General features: G+C 51.6%; 7 protein-coding genes across 7 annotated transcripts; 5 read left to right on the top strand and 2 right to left on the bottom strand.

The window, feature by feature from the left end:
• Positions 1–57: 57 nt before the first annotated feature.
• I303_107547 (uncharacterized protein) lies at positions 58–4,097 on the top strand (the record flags this gene model as incomplete). Its single annotated transcript, XM_018410821.1, has 6 exons — positions 58–133; positions 188–257; positions 314–383; positions 434–514; positions 568–3,913; positions 3,985–4,097. The coding sequence occupies 6 exons, from the start codon at positions 58–60 to the stop codon at positions 4,095–4,097; spliced, it is 3,756 nt and encodes a 1,251-aa protein (XP_018259489.1).
• A 554-nt stretch (positions 4,098–4,651) lies between these two features.
• On the top strand, positions 4,652–6,466 carry I303_107548 (uncharacterized protein; the record flags this gene model as incomplete). Its single annotated transcript, XM_018410822.1, has 6 exons — positions 4,652–4,726; positions 4,775–4,825; positions 4,870–4,929; positions 4,981–5,175; positions 5,223–5,351; positions 5,405–6,466. The coding sequence occupies 6 exons, from the start codon at positions 4,652–4,654 to the stop codon at positions 6,464–6,466; spliced, it is 1,572 nt and encodes a 523-aa protein (XP_018259490.1).
• Positions 6,467–8,065: 1,599 nt separating this feature from the next.
• I303_107549 (uncharacterized protein) lies at positions 8,066–9,199 on the top strand (the record flags this gene model as incomplete). Its single annotated transcript, XM_065969614.1, has 3 exons — positions 8,066–8,273; positions 8,362–8,703; positions 8,760–9,199. 3 exons carry the CDS (start codon positions 8,066–8,068, stop codon positions 9,197–9,199), a joined length of 990 nt encoding a protein of 329 aa, XP_065825686.1.
• Positions 9,200–9,255: 56 nt separating this feature from the next.
• On the bottom strand, positions 9,256–11,802 carry I303_107550 (uncharacterized protein; the record flags this gene model as incomplete). The annotated part of the gene is made up of 6 exons (XM_065969615.1): positions 9,256–9,457; positions 9,718–9,979; positions 10,023–10,158; positions 10,206–10,365; positions 10,415–10,852; positions 10,910–11,802. 6 exons carry the CDS (start codon positions 11,800–11,802, stop codon positions 9,256–9,258), a joined length of 2,091 nt encoding a protein of 696 aa, XP_065825687.1.
• Positions 11,803–11,989: 187 nt separating this feature from the next.
• Positions 11,990–13,870, top strand: I303_107551 (uncharacterized protein; the record flags this gene model as incomplete). The annotated part of the gene is made up of 9 exons (XM_065969616.1): positions 11,990–12,046; positions 12,150–12,271; positions 12,316–12,378; positions 12,428–12,837; positions 12,893–13,038; positions 13,086–13,185; positions 13,243–13,313; positions 13,364–13,619; positions 13,671–13,870. The coding sequence occupies 9 exons, from the start codon at positions 11,990–11,992 to the stop codon at positions 13,868–13,870; spliced, it is 1,425 nt and encodes a 474-aa protein (XP_065825688.1).
• Positions 13,871–14,194: 324 nt separating this feature from the next.
• Positions 14,195–15,415, bottom strand: I303_107552 (uncharacterized protein; the record flags this gene model as incomplete). The annotated part of the gene is made up of 7 exons (XM_018410826.1): positions 14,195–14,326; positions 14,375–14,542; positions 14,593–14,787; positions 14,836–14,943; positions 14,987–15,038; positions 15,085–15,245; positions 15,293–15,415. 7 exons carry the CDS (start codon positions 15,413–15,415, stop codon positions 14,195–14,197), a joined length of 939 nt encoding a protein of 312 aa, XP_018259494.1.
• A 385-nt stretch (positions 15,416–15,800) lies between these two features.
• I303_107553 (uncharacterized protein) lies at positions 15,801–17,932 on the top strand (the record flags this gene model as incomplete). Its single annotated transcript, XM_065969617.1, has 12 exons — positions 15,801–15,831; positions 15,886–15,978; positions 16,039–16,287; positions 16,344–16,381; positions 16,436–16,550; positions 16,602–16,714; positions 16,761–16,988; positions 17,046–17,142; positions 17,191–17,385; positions 17,438–17,478; positions 17,529–17,663; positions 17,714–17,932. 12 exons carry the CDS (start codon positions 15,801–15,803, stop codon positions 17,930–17,932), a joined length of 1,554 nt encoding a protein of 517 aa, XP_065825689.1.
• Between the last annotated feature and the right edge of the window lie 122 nt (positions 17,933–18,054).

An 18,054-nucleotide genomic window follows, 5' to 3' on the forward strand; every position in this document is an offset into this window, starting at 1 on the left:
CCCTAACCCCTAACCCCTAACCCCTAACCCTAACTAACCCTAAATCACCAGGAAGAGATGGGCAATGAAGAAAGTAGACCCAATGAGACGGGCAACGAAGAGGATAGACCCAAAGAGAATGGGGACGGAGGAGGTGAGTACGCCGATTGAGAGGAGAAAATGGTTGCTGACGCAGATGCGATTGAAGACCAAAATGGAGTTGTCCCTCCTGCCGATACTGTCCCCAGTGGTAGTGGTAGACAGCTTCGTCCGAGGAAGTGAGTCCGCCAGCGATCTGTTCAAGCAAACGCTAACTTTATTGACAACACCGTAGGAAGAGAACTGCGTCACCTACGACAGGGGGGTCCAAAGGGAAGGCTCAAAAGGTAAAGAATACGAAGAAGGTGTGTTGATACTGTAGACCTTGTGATAATGCTGACTATCTCTCTTTCAGACAAAGACCAAAGTCAAAGGCAATGGAACGTCTGCCAAGGGGAAGAAGCACATTGTTCAACCGCCCGAGAAAGAAGCTACCGTGAGTCATACATATTGAGAAAGCTGTTGGCTAAGCGCGAACTCCCCACACAGCCTCAACCTCCAGATCTACCACTCGCATCTTCCGCTTCTCAACAAGAACAAGAACAACAACCGCCCTCTGAATCCTCCGAATCGTCTCGCCCCCTTCCACCTTCTCATCGGCCCATCCAGAATACAATGACACTGGGAATGCCTGTATCCATCCCGGCTTCCCAGCAAGACCCGACACTTCTGGCGGAATTGAATGCAATGCCAGCAAGTTTCCAGTGGACAGGGACCTCGAACGTTCTTCGTATACTTCTGTCGGGTGGAGACATCTCTTATGCGCAGGTCTGGAAAGGTATATGGGACGGCGCATCACATATGAAAGGAGTCATCGATCCTTACATCGCCGAACGACTTAAGGTATACAACGAGAAATATCCACTACAACAACCTGTCCAACTTTCTCCGCAAGTCCAAGGACAACTGAGCGACGCTGTCTCCGAAATGTTTGCCCAAACCTCCTCTTCAGCAACAAGCGAGCTCAGGTCCTTGCCACACTTTCTCACTCAAGCAATAACCAACCTCGGGCAGAGCGGAGTACTCTCTGCTGAAGATCTCACTACCCCGTTTTTCTCTTCTGCCAAACCTCTGGACCCATCTCTCCCCGAAGTCGACATGGAGAATTTGCCAGGAATAGCTAGCGCATTAGAATCCGAGGCACTTATCCGGATGATCAAAAGCATTTACGATCCAGCACGACATGGTCGATCACTGCCGACAGCCTCGACATCTGCTGCACACCCTCTTCCGCCGCGTGATAACGATACTCTTCCCTCGGGAATTTTGCCTCGACCGAATGGAAAGGTCAGATCGCCTTCTCAGTACCCCTTGTTCCAGCACCCCACTCCGCCTCTTCAACCGCCAGTAGTCGATATCACGCCTCCTCCTCCAGCCGAAAAGCTCAACCCTCCTCGTCCAGCCGAGAATCTCGGCCCTCCTCCTCCAGCCGAGAATGTCAACCTTCCTCCTCCAGCCGAGGATCCCATCTCTCCGCCACCGGCAAAGGACGCTCCCATCAATCCAGAATGGCTCTTCGACGATGGGGACGATGTTCCATTCTCCCTCCTCACCAAAATCCCTCAGTCATTCCTCCGGAAACCAGCACAGACTGACGATGAAGATGCAAACGGCGACAAAGATGAGAAGGAGGTGGAAGAGGAGAAGAAGTCCAAAAAGGTTCGCTTGACCTTGAAATCGCTGCGAATCAAGTTTCCAGCCAACACTACCATCCGAGACGGCTGGACCTTGATCCTGGACACGAAGGATAGGGCGGACATGGTCGCTGCAGCCTATCACACGGCACGAGAAGCAGTCATGTACGGCATGGGAGTGGAAGCCGGGGAAGGTCCCAAGACCGAGCAGAAAAGCTATAAGCTCGCACGGGAGATACACGCTGATGATCAAACTCAACGAGACGCGGTCGTCAAAGCCTTGGAGGAGGTCATTGAGGAGATTAGGCTTAGCAAGAATTTGCCCAACGTGGTCCGTACCCCATTCGAGGTCGCCATTCGGAGACTGGTACAGGAAAAAAAGTTGACCGACGCATACACCCTCGATCGCATGACTACCACGGTCAATCAAGTATACCAACCTGCAAGCGGGACCGAGAATGACGTTACCCAAGATATGGTGGTGACCACCCTATGCAGCATAGAGGTCCGAACGATTGCCATGGCTTCGAGAATGCTATATTTCATGCAGGAGGATACATTAGAAGATAAGAAGATGCGTCGTGCGATTCTTGGAGCAGCCGAGACCAACGAGATCCTGGACCCCGATGTGCTCAAAAATGTCCCACAGCACACTGTCATCAAATCGGCCTCAGAAGTAGCTCGATCTGCCCGGAAGAGTCGTCAGAAAAGGTATATCGGTGTCATATTCGACCTCGATACATCCGTTCCAAGCCAGATCGAAACCCGAACGGTGGATCAGTATCGTACCTATAGGAGGCGCACGGTGGATCTGATCGGCATCGATCTTCGAGCGACGCAAGGTCTTGCCCTTCTCTGGGGGAAAACATTGCAGAGGGATATCGACACCGAGTATCTGGCGGAAATGTTCCTCCGGGTACGACGTGCAGTCTTCAAGCATTATTATCCCAAGTACGACGACTTTGTCCTTCCCAAGCAGCTTGAGGACGACATCATCCTGTCTCTGAGCAACCTTCTTGAGGGTTTCGACACTTCTACGAGTATGATACCGCCCTTTTTCGAAGTCTTACAGAAGCTCATGAACGACGGTGATTTGCCAAAGAACCTTCTCCAGTATCCTTTCTTCACTTCGGTTCCCCTCGATCCCGAGGTCGGCGTATGGCTTCCCATGTTGAGGCCCAGCCAGATCCCCGACATGTTGCTATTCCTCGAATTCGAGACTATGGCTGGACTCATGCGAATTGTCCAGGACAAGCTTAATCCGGAACTGCAAGACATCCAGGACAGAGATCTCGCCCAAGAACTGTTGGACAAGATATCAAGACCGGCTCAATTTGAGGACGAGGATGGTCCAGACGAAACTCCTCAGGACGTAGTCAAGAGGCGACTGACCTTGTTATCCGTATACCCGCGCGATGGGAGAAAATTACACAAGCGCATTGGCGGATGGACATCGGATATCGTGTACCATACTAATGTCGGGTACAAGCCTGGACGAACGACATTAGACGAAATCTGGCTCAAGATCTTCAGTAGTACGAAAATTGGGAAAGAGATTGCCGCGAGGTTCTATTCTTGCGCTCGATTCGCAGTCTACAAACGGGAGTATGAGGAGACACCGGAGACCATGGACAAGTGGGAGAAAGATAGACTGATGTGGGCGTTCATGGGTGAATTAGAGGATTACAACACCGACCAGGACTACTTCTTGCCATTCGAACAGGTCGTATACGAGCTCGAGAATGAAAAGCTGGAGAAAGGTCAGGAAAGGGTACTCTCAGAAAGATCACGTAGTAGCCCGGCAATCAAGTCAGTCATTGAACCAATCTCCTTGCCCGGTGTACCTCCGGAAAAAGTCCTTGAAACGACTGTGCAACTAGAGTTCGAGATCATGGCGATTACAGAAAGGCTCATCGTGGAATGGCAGAAGCCAGAGAGCAATGAAAATGCCGACAAGAAGCAGAAGAGAAATAAAGACATGCAGAGATTCCTGGATAAGATCGCGGATAAGGAGACATGTAAAGACAGGCTTCGACCGTGGTTTATATGGGACTCGCGCAAGGGGATGACGTTCTACTCGCACCAGGAGGATGAGCTTATAGCTCGAGGAAGAGGAGATTATAGCTGGGGTACGAATTCCGCCAAACTGACGACCAACGAGATCTGGCTCACGAAGAGATCACACGCGAATCAGGCGTTTGGTGAGTGATGTTTCGTATCAAGCTTCGGTAATACGCAGCGGCAGTGACTAACGACGCTGAATGGGTGATAGGCGCGAAAGCTCAAACCGCCAAGACGCCTGAGTATCATTCGGATGAGGAGATTCAGGATAACAAGGCACCCGAGGGAGATGAAGATTTCTTCTGGGATGAGTCGGAGGATTGAGAATAATCTGTTTGTGGTTCGTACTTTACCTTTTTTGCTCGTTGATTGAGCATAATTATCGTCATTTCGTGATTCAGTAATGCTTCGGTTAATCAAGTAGTGCACTGAAATGCGTTTCCGATTATATTCCTGTACAATGCATGATGTTCGAGCCAATCCCGCCTGTCAAGCTGAAGCCTAAAGAGCGATTATGTCGTCTCAGTGGGATGCTTTTGGGTCACTCATAACACCCGCATCCCTCGTAGGTCGGCTGCATGGGCAGTTGTCGAGAGGCAGGATCGTATACCTGGGCCAGAAGCTATGATGATGGATCAATGAATGACCTGATGCGGACGCAAGTATCGATTGCACCCGCAGCAGACTTCAATGCTGAGTGAATGCTGAGTGAGAAGATGCATTTATTTGCCACCCGCCCGCCAAAGGACCTCCTCGTCAAGGACCATTTGATCTCGTCAGCTATCTTTGTTTCGCTTTCTTCTCTTTCTCTTGGTCAATAGTGAATAGGTGAGTGAGAAACATAACCCATCAGACTTCTACGTATCGATACTCTCGCCATGCCGTCGTCGGAACCACTTGGTACCCTTCCATTTCACCCTACGACAGATGATGATTTCGCTGCAAAGAGAAAGGTGAGTGAGGGTTGGGTCGTAGCGATGTATGCTGACGATTCATCGTAGTCCGCTATCACTCCCACGCCCCCATTGCCACCGACCAAGAAGGGGAAGACGGTGAGCTGGTGGATTGGAAGAAGGGAGCTGATTTAGGGATATAGCTCAGCGAGCAGAAGGTACCCCCCTTGACCGTTGACGGGATATCCTCTCGCCGAGGTTCCGTGAGTCCCAACCCGATCGATTATCGTGAACTTTAGCTGATATCGCTATAGTCGTCAGCGCATGCAGATTCGAAACCAAAGCCTTCCACTGCCTCGAATTCCCATTCTCACCGCTCCTTGGCTGATCAAGCAGGCGATTTCTCAAAGAGGGCGTCTCGATCCCGCGATGAGTTCTCTCCGGGTAGCTTTGAACGGGACTTTCCAGTGCAGCACGATCATGCGAAACTCAAGAGGGATTACGCATCAGTGAGTGAATCTGCCATACCCAGTCGACTGATAAAGTTTAGCTGCAGGAGAAGTACGACGAGTCCGTGAAAACCGCCAATACGCTTCGAATCAAGATCACCCGGTTAGAAGCGAAGCTGGTCAAATTCAAGGATCTAGAACGACGTGTTTTGCAGTTGGAGACGGACAACGATGAGGTCAGTGGGAGTAATATGATGCACTCGGGCACTTGCTGATGGATATTGTCCAGCTCCGAAGTCAGCTATCCCCAGCAGTTATCAAAAATCGCCAAGACGAAGAGGAGGGGGGAGATCAACTAGAAAGAGACAACCCCGAGCTAGTGGAAGGGACAAACAATAATGTAGAAGAGGTCAATGAAGATCAAGCGCTCATCGACTTCCTGGCTGAACACGGTGATATCTTACCCTTCACGCCCGAGGCCGCGGATCATTCGGATGAGTCTGATTCTGGATCTAGACAAGACGGTACGTCGCCTGAGTACGGGAAGCGAGCTTATACGGACCTTACAGCCGATGCCCCAGAACAGACCAATATCGCAGAGGATGAAGACTCTGACGTCGAGGCCCAGTTCCGCCACTACACCCTGCCTCACGATACAGAGACACCTTCACCTCCACACAGCTCCCCAAGAAGAGACGAAGATGATGTTGCCTACGACCTCAACTCGATCCGCGATCGTTCACCGTCTCCCCAGGTTATCGACCTCGTGACTCCCGACATCAGCGAAACCACCCCTTCTCCTTCACCATCGGACGAGTCAGAGCAAAACACCTCGTCGTCTGACGAATCACATCATCGTCCTGACAAAGACACAATCGTCTTCTCCCTCCACAGCTCATACCCTGAAGGCCGATTTCCCGTACCCGATGTGCTCAACAACATCTTGCCGGAGAAGATCGAACCGCTCGCTGACCACCCTATCAACTTGATCCGGGCGACTGGGCACAGTGAGAGATGGCTGAAACTATTGGTCAAGCGCTATGGCTGCGTGCTGTCGGAGAAATTCATGCGGAATATTGTGAGGGTCAGTTATACTGACCTGGACCCGGACGCGCGAGCAGGTAGTCGAAATTTGGCCCAGCATTGGCGAGAAGTCCGAACCATGTTCATGATGTTTGGGTTGTCCGAAGGAGTCAGGCAGGGTGCGGACGCCAAGCTTGTGGAGGAGCTGGCTGAGCGCGTCGCTGTCAGGATAAAGTCGTATGAGAGCGCAGGAAGGACCCATGTCAAGTGGTGCGCCGAGAATCAGAGGAAAGCTTGGGATTTCTGGCTGCGAGAATACCCTGTTTAGGAGTTGTCTGTGGTTGTAACTGGTTTAGATAAGATACATGCACATGTGGAAAGCAGCGTAAACGAGTACTTCACCGGCGAGGCTCTAGATTGGATACTGAATGGACTATAACCGTGCTGCTCCATCGACTGTAACGTGTCGACTCCCCAACCGTCCAGTGTATCAATATCTTTGACTTGAGTAGATAAACTATCCTTGACTCGCTCTTATGTCGATACAGTGGAAGGTGGTTCTAAGCATGATGTCCTTCATGGGTGAATGGATGTGAAGGTAAAGAGTATCGACATGATGCGTGAGCTAAGGTGAGACATCAAGCGAGAGTCAGGTTGGTAGGATCATTGCTAGACTAACACAGCCTAGCTGACAAATTACTCACCTTGATGGCGGGCGTATGCGCGACAATCAATCTCAATTGCTTTGCGAAATCTATCTTCCAGGCGTCTCTGGGTCCATTACTGAGTCTAATCGTACCGTGACAGGTAGTTGGCTAGCTTGATATTATGGTCGTTCCGGTCAGAACACGACTGGGAAGTCTGTAAAGTGGTCTTTCGTCAGCGAGCTACGATGGTATGACCATACTACGACTCACCTGGACCCTATCGTTCTAAGCTCCAGCGTACGTGAAGCAGCTCATGGTTGTTTAAGGCTTTGAGGATGTTGAAAAGCGTTTGACGGGTTTCGAAGGAGCTTCCTTCCTTGTGGTCCTCTACATCAGACACGGCTTTCACCCTAAGACTTCAAGGTGGTTCCTGCTCCTCATGATCCTCCTTCGCTCTTGCTTGACATTCATCTAGGCAACCTCTGCATGTCAGGTATATTCGGAAAGACACAATTGAAGCGTGAACTCACTCTGCAGCATTATCTCCGTTGTTCCAACCCACTTCTCCGCTCACTTCTGCTTAGCTTGGCCGTTTTCCTCAGCTACTCTAGTCTCATCTCGGCATCGGGGAAGATGGTGTTAGAGGACGAAGATGGTGCTTCCGCTGGGTGTCAATGGATTTGAGGTGAAATGTATCGACGATATGTGTGAGCTAAGATGAGAGTTGTCATAGAGGAAAGATTAGCTGGTTTCGTGCTGAACGATCGGTAACATCCATAGTGAGAATGACTCACCTTTCTAAACGTGATCCCGTTCGGACAACCTCATCTGTTCCAGGCATTCCCGCTTCGATGTGTATCTGGAAAGCTTGTCAGCTAAAGCCAGAAAGAGTGATTGTGTCGATGCGAGGTGTTTCTTGGGGTGATCTGGCCATTCCACATTGGAAAATATCTTATATAGCTTCAGCAATCCGCGGCCATGGTCAACCCGGCACAAGACCCGGTCAATGGCCATCCTAAACAAGTCAGCCAGATCTGCAATCACGGCCGTCTCCGCAGGTGACTAACGGCGTCGATCCCTCGGCTTATGGTCAAATATCCCTTTGTCCGAGACGCAACAAGGAATGACGTCAGGGTACCTCTTGACGATATTTCACCGTGCTCTGAGGAGGTTGGGCCGATGAACCTCGATCAACCTCTCTTCCGACTATCATAAAAGACGATGTCAAGAGCACTCTATCAACGTATCATGTCCGTCACTCAAACGAGATCACCGAGACAATGCCCATCCAAGGTATACCCAAGCCCGCGGTCCCATACGGCAGTCTGATCGTGGTGTCCGGCGCAACGGGCTTCATCGGGTCGCATGTCGTCGATCAAGCATTAGCAGCGGGGTACAGAGTGCGAGGGACGACCAGAAACCTCAAAAAGGGAGCGTGGGAGGTGAACCACTTCAAAGAAAAATATGGAGAAGGGCTTTTCGAGTTGTGTGAGGTGGCCGATATGCAATTGGATTCGGCGTTCAACGAGGCAGTCAAAGGTGAGCCTCAATTCATGAACTCCGAGCTCACTCTTAGGCGCATCTGGCTTCATCCACGTTGCAAACGACATGACCGGGTCGAGGGATGCGGATAAGGCAATTTCCCGGGCTGTCGACGGAGTGTTGAATGCGGCAAAGGCGAGTTACACCGCGAGTGTTCGACGATTTGTCTTCACCTCGTCAAGCTTCGCGGTCACTTTGCCCAAGCCGGGAGTCAGATTCACCCTGCACGAAAACACATATAACGAAGAAGCGGTGGAGATGGCCAAAGGGGTGGATCCACCAGGAGATGCTGTCTATGCTGCGAGCAAGGTTCTAGCGGAGCGTGCTTTGTTCAACTGGGCCAAGGAGAATGCGCCGGATATGGTGATCAACTGTCGTGAGTGATTCAGATACGGTGGGTCTATCAGATCGCGGTCTCTGACACCCTCGCAGTATGCCCAAACGGGAACATCGGACCGATCATCAGCACCGCCAATCAAGGCTTCCCCACTTCGACCATCTTCGTCGACAAAGCTTGGCATCACGACTACGAGGCGATGAAAGATGCCCCGCCGCAACACTACATCAACGTGCAGGATGACGCCAAGCTGCATATTATCGCGCTCGCAGATCCAGAAGTAGTGTCTGAGAGGGTGTTTGGGACAGCTGGGCCTTTCAACATGCAGGATATAGTGGAGTGTCTGAGAAAGCTGTTCCCGCAAAAGCATTGGGACGACTTCCCCGACGATAAGCAAGACCTGAGCACCTTCGAGCCGAGGGAAAGAGCCGAGTCGCTGCTGCAAAAGGCATATGGTCATGGACATACTAGTCTGCTGGAGAGTGTGAGGGATAATGCGAGGGATTTAGCTAGATCAGAGGGGCTGTCCGTGTGATTGAAGTGATGTATCAGTCTATGCTTGATTTCCAATCAATTCTACACCTTCACCAGCTACATCCCCTGACCCATGTCCGCCTTTGGACTCGCCGCTCGCGAAGGACCCCAGCTTGATCCAGCGAGACCAAGCATGTAAGCGAGATCCCAATCCCCGCCGGCACTGCCTTCGTCAAATGAAAACAGCCCTTCTAGGTCGAGAGCTTGGTCTGGACCGACGGCTTGCACCGACGCATCGAAGACGTGATCGGGTACGGCGCTGGAATAGGGTCAGTACTGTCGTCTAATATCTCAACTCACCCTGATAGCCCCGCAACGATGCATAGATCCTTGCACACCTTGGCCAAATACCCAGAATTCTTTGTCTCGCTCATATCCGTGCGGTCCAGCAAGTCGATAGCTAGCCGGATGAAGTGTATCAGGACTGAGCGATCTACCGTATTGGAGTTTTGATCCACGGGTAGCAAGTGCAGCCGGATCAGAAAGACAGCAGCTTGCGCGAGGGACATTGTGACGTACTAAGCATCAGCTTCGTTGCGGTCTGATGGACTCACATCGATGGCATAACCCAGAAACAGCTGATCAGAGGAATCCGAGTGAGCCTGGATGATACCTATAGCCGCGTCTGAAGCTAGGCGCATGTTGCGTGTTCTTTCGGCTTGCAGCTGGGTATCTGTGGGGAAAATGCGCAGGGCAAGGGTGTTCAGGTTGAGACGGAGGTGATCCTGCTGCAGTGTAGCTAGTGGCCGGGATGAGGACAGCTGTAGCGCTCGAACCGAGCCTATGAAGGTGTCAGCAAGGACCAAAACTTTAATCCGACTCACCACTCCAGGTCCACTTGGTTTTCCACTCGTCCAATTTCCCATTCAGCTCAGCCAGAATATGCACAATCTCCGCTCCGTGATACTGATCCGATCTGTCATTCAACGCCTGTCCCGCCGATATCAATTGCCTTCCGATCTATCTGAATGATCAGCTTTGTATACCAGCGAGGCGAAATGACCCACCCGCGACAGCTGGACCAGACTGGCAAGGTACACATCCCCCTTTGTCTCCTCTGCGGTCACCCCGACTCGGCTGAAAGAAAGCCGTAGGAACTGCTCTTCATCATACGATTGCCCGGCGGACTGCGGTCGACCGAACCCGAGGGACAAGAGTCCGTCGAACCTGTAGAGATCTCAGCGTGGTAGCCCGGGAAAGATACGACTGAACCCACGAGTACCAGCCCATCCATGTCCTCCACTGCGCCAAAACCTTCTCAACTTGCTCCTGACTCGACACATTCGCCGCCGACAAGTGCACCTTGTACAGCCCCAGCCTCGAAGCGATCCTCGCAGCGTGTCCTGTGACTATCCACGGATCGGGGCCCTGTCCATCCGCTAACAGGCCGTATCCACCCAACAAAAGAGCCGCTTGAACATCCGCTAATTGATGTGTCTTCCGGAACAAGCTAGCGGCGAGATGCGAGTATGCGAGCTGGGCGATTCGTTTGGAGATGGCTGAGTTTACAATGGGCTGTTGGGTGGGCGCTGCTTGGAAGCGGCAGGCTATCGCGAGGATGGTAGTCAAGAGGTATGCGGAGTGAGTCTGGAGAGAAGAGTAGGTGGAAGCGGGGCTCAGAATGGGCAGGAACTGGTGACAGTGTTTGAAGTAGCTACGTGGAGTGAGTCATTAGACTTGTCCACAGATCACTTCGAACGTGAGCGCTTACAACACGAAGAGATCCTGAGCAACTTCCAATGATATCACTCCCACACCCGCCGGCTCGTCGTTCGGCCCCGCCTTCGCTTCAAATACCCTAGCCGCATCCTCGCACTCTCCGACATACGGCGCCGGACTCGCAGGCTGAGAGTTTTCTTTGTTCTGCCAGACGCCAGGGAAATGGGTCAAAGGCTGAAAAGGGGCAACGGAGTCGACGGCGACACTGGCCAAGCGGGATTCGGGAGAGGTTTTCGATTTGGCCTGTTGAGCAACTACAGTGTCATGCCTTATGGGCGATGGATCTTGAGATGAGTGTGGGGATAGACCGATGAGCGAGGGATGATGCGGGAGCTGAGGTAGTTGTGATACGTGTGAGGGGATCGAGGGGGAATGAGATGTCTGTGCAGGTGGGAGGGGTGGTTGGGCGACAGCAGCAACTTCTTGTTGACCATGAAGCTCGATGTTACTGGTATCTCCCATTTGAAGAGGGAAGATATCTTGCTGGACCGACGAGTCATATTCATCTAAGCCAAAGTCGTACACCGGCACAGGCGGATGGCTTGCGGCTGGTAACGTATTGCCAGTGGAGAAAGACAACTCGTCCACCGCCCTGTGATTCGACCTCTGACCCGGTCCAATCCCCTGCAGCAGATTCTCCACAATCTTCTCCAGCTTGTTCAGCCTGTCATCTCCACCTTGACTAGATCCTCCTGGCGCATTCCCTATGACTACATCGCGATACTTGGTCTTCTCAAAGTCGCACACTTCTTTCACCTTCTGACAGCGGATACAGGGATGTCCACCGACGCATTTCAGCTTCTTTCGTCGACATCTGACGCATGCTAGCGGAGCTCTGTGCGAGGGGGGAGGGGATCTTCCGATTGAAGAAGCGCGGTCGTCCATGTCAAAGTGATGTTCGGCAGTACCCGAGCTGCTGAGGGGGGACTTAATCGATTGGAAGCGGGCCGAGGATGTATGTATATTCACCCTGCTCCACGATGAAGTCGATTGTCCATAGCAACGCTCACATGACTCGGATATCCCGCTAGATTCCCGAGTTAGGTGATTGTTTGACGCAATGGCCGGGAAGATGCCGGATGGAGTCCGCGTCTCTCTTACTGATATAGCTGGATCTAAGAAGAGGGATGTTAGTTATCGAGCTGAGCATCGAAGCACAAGCTGTTCTCGTAAATTTGTCAATATGGTAAATCACGTTGACGCTGTTGAAAATCGCTAACTCTTCATCGCAGGTCGACCCCACTATTACCGGTTTCACCGTCAGGGATTTGCGGTTCCCCACCTCACTCCAGGCGATTGGAACGGATCCCATGAACTCGGCGGGGGAGAATGCTTTAGGTTATCTCCAGTACCAGTGAGCTTAAAAAGTGTGCTTGGGTTGTACCTCTGCTCACACAGCGCCAGCACCGACTCCGGCTTGATAGGAACAGGGAGCTCTTTCAGCAATGGGCAGGGGAATGAGTAAGTCCGCTCTTTTGGCTTTCGCATATCTGCTAACTGACTACTCCAGGATCCTGTGCGTCGCCATTCAAGCCCTTGCCCCTCGATTTGTCGGCCAGAAGCTTTCCGCAATCACTACAGACTTCCGATCCACCCACCGCGCCCTGCTCTCAGGCCAAATCCGCTTCATGTCGCCCGAGCGAGGGGTCCTGCAACTCGCTTGTAATGCAGTGCTCAACGCGCTATGGGATCTGTGGGCGAAAGTAGAGGAGAAGCCTCTGTGGAAGCTGGTCTGTGACATGACCCCGGAGCAGTTTGTCTCGGTCATCGATTTTAGATATCTGACCGATGTCATCACCCCGGAGGAAGCTCTGCAGATGCTGAAGGAGAAGGAGGCTACCAAGAAGGAGCGGTATAAAGAGGCGATGCGGAATGAAGCGGTTCCAGGGTATAGCACGTCGATCGGGTGGCTGGGGTTCTGTAAGTAATGAACTCCACTAGCCTAGCTTGCATCTGACCTTTGCCATTCTTACAGCGGACGAGGAAGTAGCGACTCGGCTTCGAGCAGCGCTAGACCAGGGCTTCCGTCACTTCAAGCTCAAAGTCGGTGTTGACTTGGAAGGAGATCTGAAGCGATTAGGATTGGTGCGAAAAATTGCCGGGGACGAAGCGGTCATCATGGTGAGATGAGTCTTCTGGAATGAGTATATTGCTAACGATGAGACCAGACCGACGTGAACCAGCTGTGGGACGTTGACGAGGCAATCGAGTATATGCCAAAGCTCGCTCAATTCAATCTCTGGTTCATCGAGGAGCCTACCTCGCCTGGTAGGTGTCAATCGATTTCCTGTCATGCCTTTATGATCATTGACTAAATACTTCCAGACGACATCCTCGGCCACGCGAAGATTAAGAAAGCCTTGAAACCATATGGCATCGGTGTGGCCACGGGCGAGGTGGGTCGACTCTCCCTTTCTCAGCTTCTATTGCTGAAAGTCGCCTATAGCACGTCAACAATCGCGTCATGTTCAAACAATTGCTCCAGGCCGAAGCCATCGATGCGGTCCAGCTCGACGCTTTCCGCCTTTCTGGCATGAACGAGATCCTCTCAGTCTTGCTGCTCGCGGCCAAGTTTGACGTGCCCGTAGTACCGCATTCGGGAGGCTGTGGGATGACGGAAGCCTGCGCTCATATCTCCACGATCGACTATGTGATGGTCAGCGGGAAGAAGAGTATCTTGGAGTACACCGATCATCTCCACGGTGAGCCGATTCGATTGCGTGCTCTTGAAGCGCTAATTCTCTTTTGGGTAGATGTTTTCGTCAATCCCGCCGAGATGACGTCCAACACGGCCCACCATGTCTCCCCTCTGGCGCCAGGGTACTCGAGCGATGTAAAAGAGGAGGTATTTAAGGAGTTCGAATACCCCCACGGTACATTCTGGCAGACCGAGAAGGGAAAAGAAATGGTTGCGGATAAATGGCGAGGTGTCCCAGGTAGGCAGACGAGCTGAGTCTGTAGTGTCTGAGTTCCCGATGCAGAAGCATCGATGCATTTCCTATTGACAACATTACTGCAAAAGAGCGAAAGACAGGATATTATCTAGTCATCAGGCCTCATCGATCAGTCAGATTCCAGATGTATATCACTCTTCCGATGAGGGAGATACCTGTGCAAGGGAGAAGGCTATTGTCCGCATCCATATCCACGAGGTTAGATCGATTGTCCACGACGTTGTGCCAAGATTGACATTATAATAGCACCAGACCGCACAGAACAGGTTACACATCGCTGCATTCAGAGTAATGTTCCAATACAAAGCGCCTCCAGACGGAAGTTACGGCAGACCAACCCTCCAATCGGCTCCTTCCCCATTCAACCCATACTTGGTTGAGCTCATGTCCTTCACCGTGGTCCTTCTCATGTCTCGTTTGTATTTTCCCTCGTAAGATCCTCCAGTGGCGCGGTGCTTTCATATAATCAGCTAAATATCGACTGGCTCAAACGCACGACTGACCATCACACAGGTATTATCCCAGATGATCAGATCGCCCGGCTGTTCCCAATCGATCGTGACTCGATATTGGGGCTTGTAGACATGCTCTGTAAGCTCTTTGATGATTGCATCGGATTCTTCCTTGTCGGCGCCGTCTAAGTGGTGGACATATGACGCGAAATAGAGGTTCTAAACATTCTTGTTCAGCTCTACGTTACGTCGAGAAGAACTCAGCTCACCATCCGGCCCGAACTTTCGTGCTTCTGGATCAGCTTGTGCTTGGACATGGGAAGTTTCTCCACATCCATGTCTTTGAAGTACTCTGGCATAGCCGTCTTCCGAGAATGGAATAACGAGTGATTGCCAATGAGAGACTCGTATTTCGTCTTCTGCTCGGCTGTCAAATCATCATACGCGGTTCTGGAGTCAGAGAACTGTGACACTCGTTAGCTTTCAATCACAAATTTCCAAGTAAAACTCACCTCGGTAGACCCTCCTGTCCCTTTTGGCGGCAGCTCTCGCGCAATCAGCAGAGAATGGCCCGCTCGTCGCGCATTAAAGGACGAATCGACGTGGAAAAGGGCATTTGCCTGTACTCCGATAAGCACACGTGCTAAATTTGCGACTACTCACCTTGTTTCCAATCACAGTTGCATCGGTCATTGGCGCGACATCGTTGGTCTTGCTATTAGTCCAGGTCAGTTGAGTATCTCATCAGCCTTGATACCCACGGGTCGATGTTCCCCGCATCGAAGAGCTCCTTATAAGGCAGTCTGTGGGTCCTGCCAGCCTGCTGATATGGCGTCACATCGTCGAGATCCCCAAAGTATTTCGAGAATTCGATATGAGCTTCATCGGTGAGACCGGTGTTTCGGATGATCACCACGCCGTACTAAATCATCCTTCAGCAATAATCTATCTTGTAGCTCATGCACCCACCTTGTCAACAATCTTTCGGATCTCGGCATATTCGGTAGGCGAAATAGGTTTCGAGAAATCCACGCCACTCAGCTCACACGCGAAGGTCGGGTGAAGCGGTTTAACGGCGTAGGAGATCGCCATTGTGTATTGTCAATCGCAAATTGTTATCTTGATTGATTCATTCAGCAGCCCCGTAACCGCTCACATGTCAACCTCTTTTATGCCTGATGCATCGATGAAATCATACTACCTCTCGGTGGACTTCCGAGGTATACATGATTACTCACAGCACAACGTAATTAACAATCGGATAACCCGCCCGAAGCCGAGCAGCTTCCGAGGTCACATGTCCGCCGCTCTCGTCACTACACCAGTTGCCGTCCAAGTCACCTAAAACAAGGATCTCGGTTCCCCCCCGGGATCTGGCCCGTGGGGTCCTTCTTATTCCACTTATGAATATATATAGATGAAATGTCTTTTGTCCCATTCGATGACAGTCTAGCACTGGACAGTCGCCAAAATCAAAATGACCAAAGCGCACTTCCTCGACATACCCAGTAAGTTTTGAAAAAGTCAAGTCAAAATCCCTCTGACCAGCTTTTACTCCATAGACAACACCGCCGCCGCCTGGTGGAAGGACCCTGGATTGCGGAAGAATGTTTTCCACTGCCTTGGCTGTTGTTTCTGCGTGTTTTACTTGGGATGTGAGTGGTGTCGGGGAATCCTCATGATATTATCATGTGCTAAAACCCAGGTTGGCTTAGACGACCAATCCCTGTTGACCGGTCTTCAGGCTGTACCTCAGTGGAACGCGTTCTTCGGCTCTCCATCTGGCAATAAACTCGGTCTCATCGCCGCGTCCATCTTCTTACCGTCAATCGTGACCGCTTTCATCGGCGATTACATCGCGTACAGACATGGAAGACGATGGGCTATCTGGATTGGATCGATCCTGATTTTCATTGGCGCTTTGGTAAACGCCCTCGCAACCAACTTGGGCATGTTCATCGGGGGTGAGCTGTGGTCGGAGAATCTCGCTTGTTCGTCAAGGCTGACTTTTCCAACATAGGCCGGGTTATTTTGGGATCGGGCGGGGCACTCACAAAGGTAGAATCATCGTCGATTGAATCCATGTTATGCGCTCATAAGTGATTTCATCAGGTCGGCGCACCATCTCTGCTTCAGGAAATTGCGCATCCCCGACTACGCCCCTCGATGGCCGGACTGTACTATGGCTTCTACTACACGGGCAGTCTGACTTCAGCCTGTCTGTGCAGTGAGTCGACCTTCACTATAGCTGAATAGTCTAGCTTACCGAGTCAATCAGTTGCCGGTCTATATATCCCCGGCAATTGGGGCTGGCGCTTTCCGGCTATCGTTCAAATCCTTGGCCCGTCCATCGTCTTAGCTATCACTGTTACAGCGCCAGAGTCACCTAGAGTGAGTGCTTTCCCTTCTCATACCGCTCTCGCTGACATCTCCCCAGTTCCTGATCAAGATGGGTAAGAACGAACAAGCTATGCGGGTATTGACAAAGTATCACGCGAATGGCGCCACCAACGACCCGCTGGTCCAGTGGGAATACGAAGAGATCGTTGCTGCACTCCACGAAGAGGAGCTCAGACCGAAGTCCAGCTACATGGACTTCTTCAGGACCAGGGGGAATCGACTGCGATTAGCGGCGGTGATCAGTCTTTCATTCGGTACCAATTGGGTGGGTCCCGCGTCAAATATCTAGGCGGAGTCTCTGCTGAGAAAAGTCACTGAGCAGGTCGGAAACGGTCTCGTGTCCTACTACCTTTCGCCTGTATTGAAATCTGTCGGGGTCACTCAGCCGGTACAGATCACAGGTATTAATGCGGGACTGGGTAAGTCGAATCCCTTCCACGATAACAACTTGCTCACACCCCTCTTAGCCTTCTGGAACCTCTGCGTCGCTGTCATCACCGGCCTCAACATCGATAGATTCGGTCGGAGACCTTTAGCTTTCACCTCCATCGGAGGGATGTTCTGCAGCTACGCTATCGTCATGGCGCTTTCCGCTGCATTCGCTCAGCACCATAACCAATCTGCGGGGCTGGCTGCTATCCCGTTCTTGTTCCTCTTCTACGGTACGCTCATTTCTTATTCACTGCTAGTCCCGCACTAAATCAATTGGAGTAGGCTTCTACACGCTCTTCTGGACTCCTGTCCCATACCCTTACGTGAGTGCCAAATGATTTTTTCCTATCTCATATGCTGACTTTCCGTCCAGTCGGCCGAGATCCTCCCATATTCACTTCGATCAAAGGGTCTGGCAATCTTCACGTCGGTTCAGAACATTGCCAATGCATTCAATCAATTTGTCAATCCCATAGCACTCAAAGCCATCGCGTGGAGGTACTACGCTGTGAGTCGAAGCCACTCTGGAGTAAGCAGAGCCCAATTGACCCAACACAGGTGTACCTCGCGGTCCTGGCGGTGTACTTTGTCATCGCATTCGTGCTCTACAGAGAATCAAAGAACCTCACGCTCGAAGAGATCTCTGTACTGTACGACTATCCGCTGCGAGGAGGTCGAGAGCAAGCCAGACAAGCCTTGCAGCGGCAAGTCGCTCACGAGGCGTCAGACAAGCACGGCGATGCCAAGGGGGATTTTGAGCATGCGGAGCGGGTGTAGGGGGTGTATTTGGACAGGTCTTCGAGCCAGCGATTCTATCAGGCATTTGCGAGATTGATTGTAGTGCTTCCGTGATAAGATGTATCAAGGTATTTCTGGACGATCGAATGTATCCATTTCTC

The sequence above is a fragment of the Kwoniella dejecticola genome, chromosome 10 (assembly GCF_000512565.2).
Source record: "Kwoniella dejecticola CBS 10117 chromosome 10, complete sequence".
Classification (NCBI taxonomy): domain Eukaryota; kingdom Fungi; phylum Basidiomycota; class Tremellomycetes; order Tremellales; family Cryptococcaceae; genus Kwoniella; species Kwoniella dejecticola.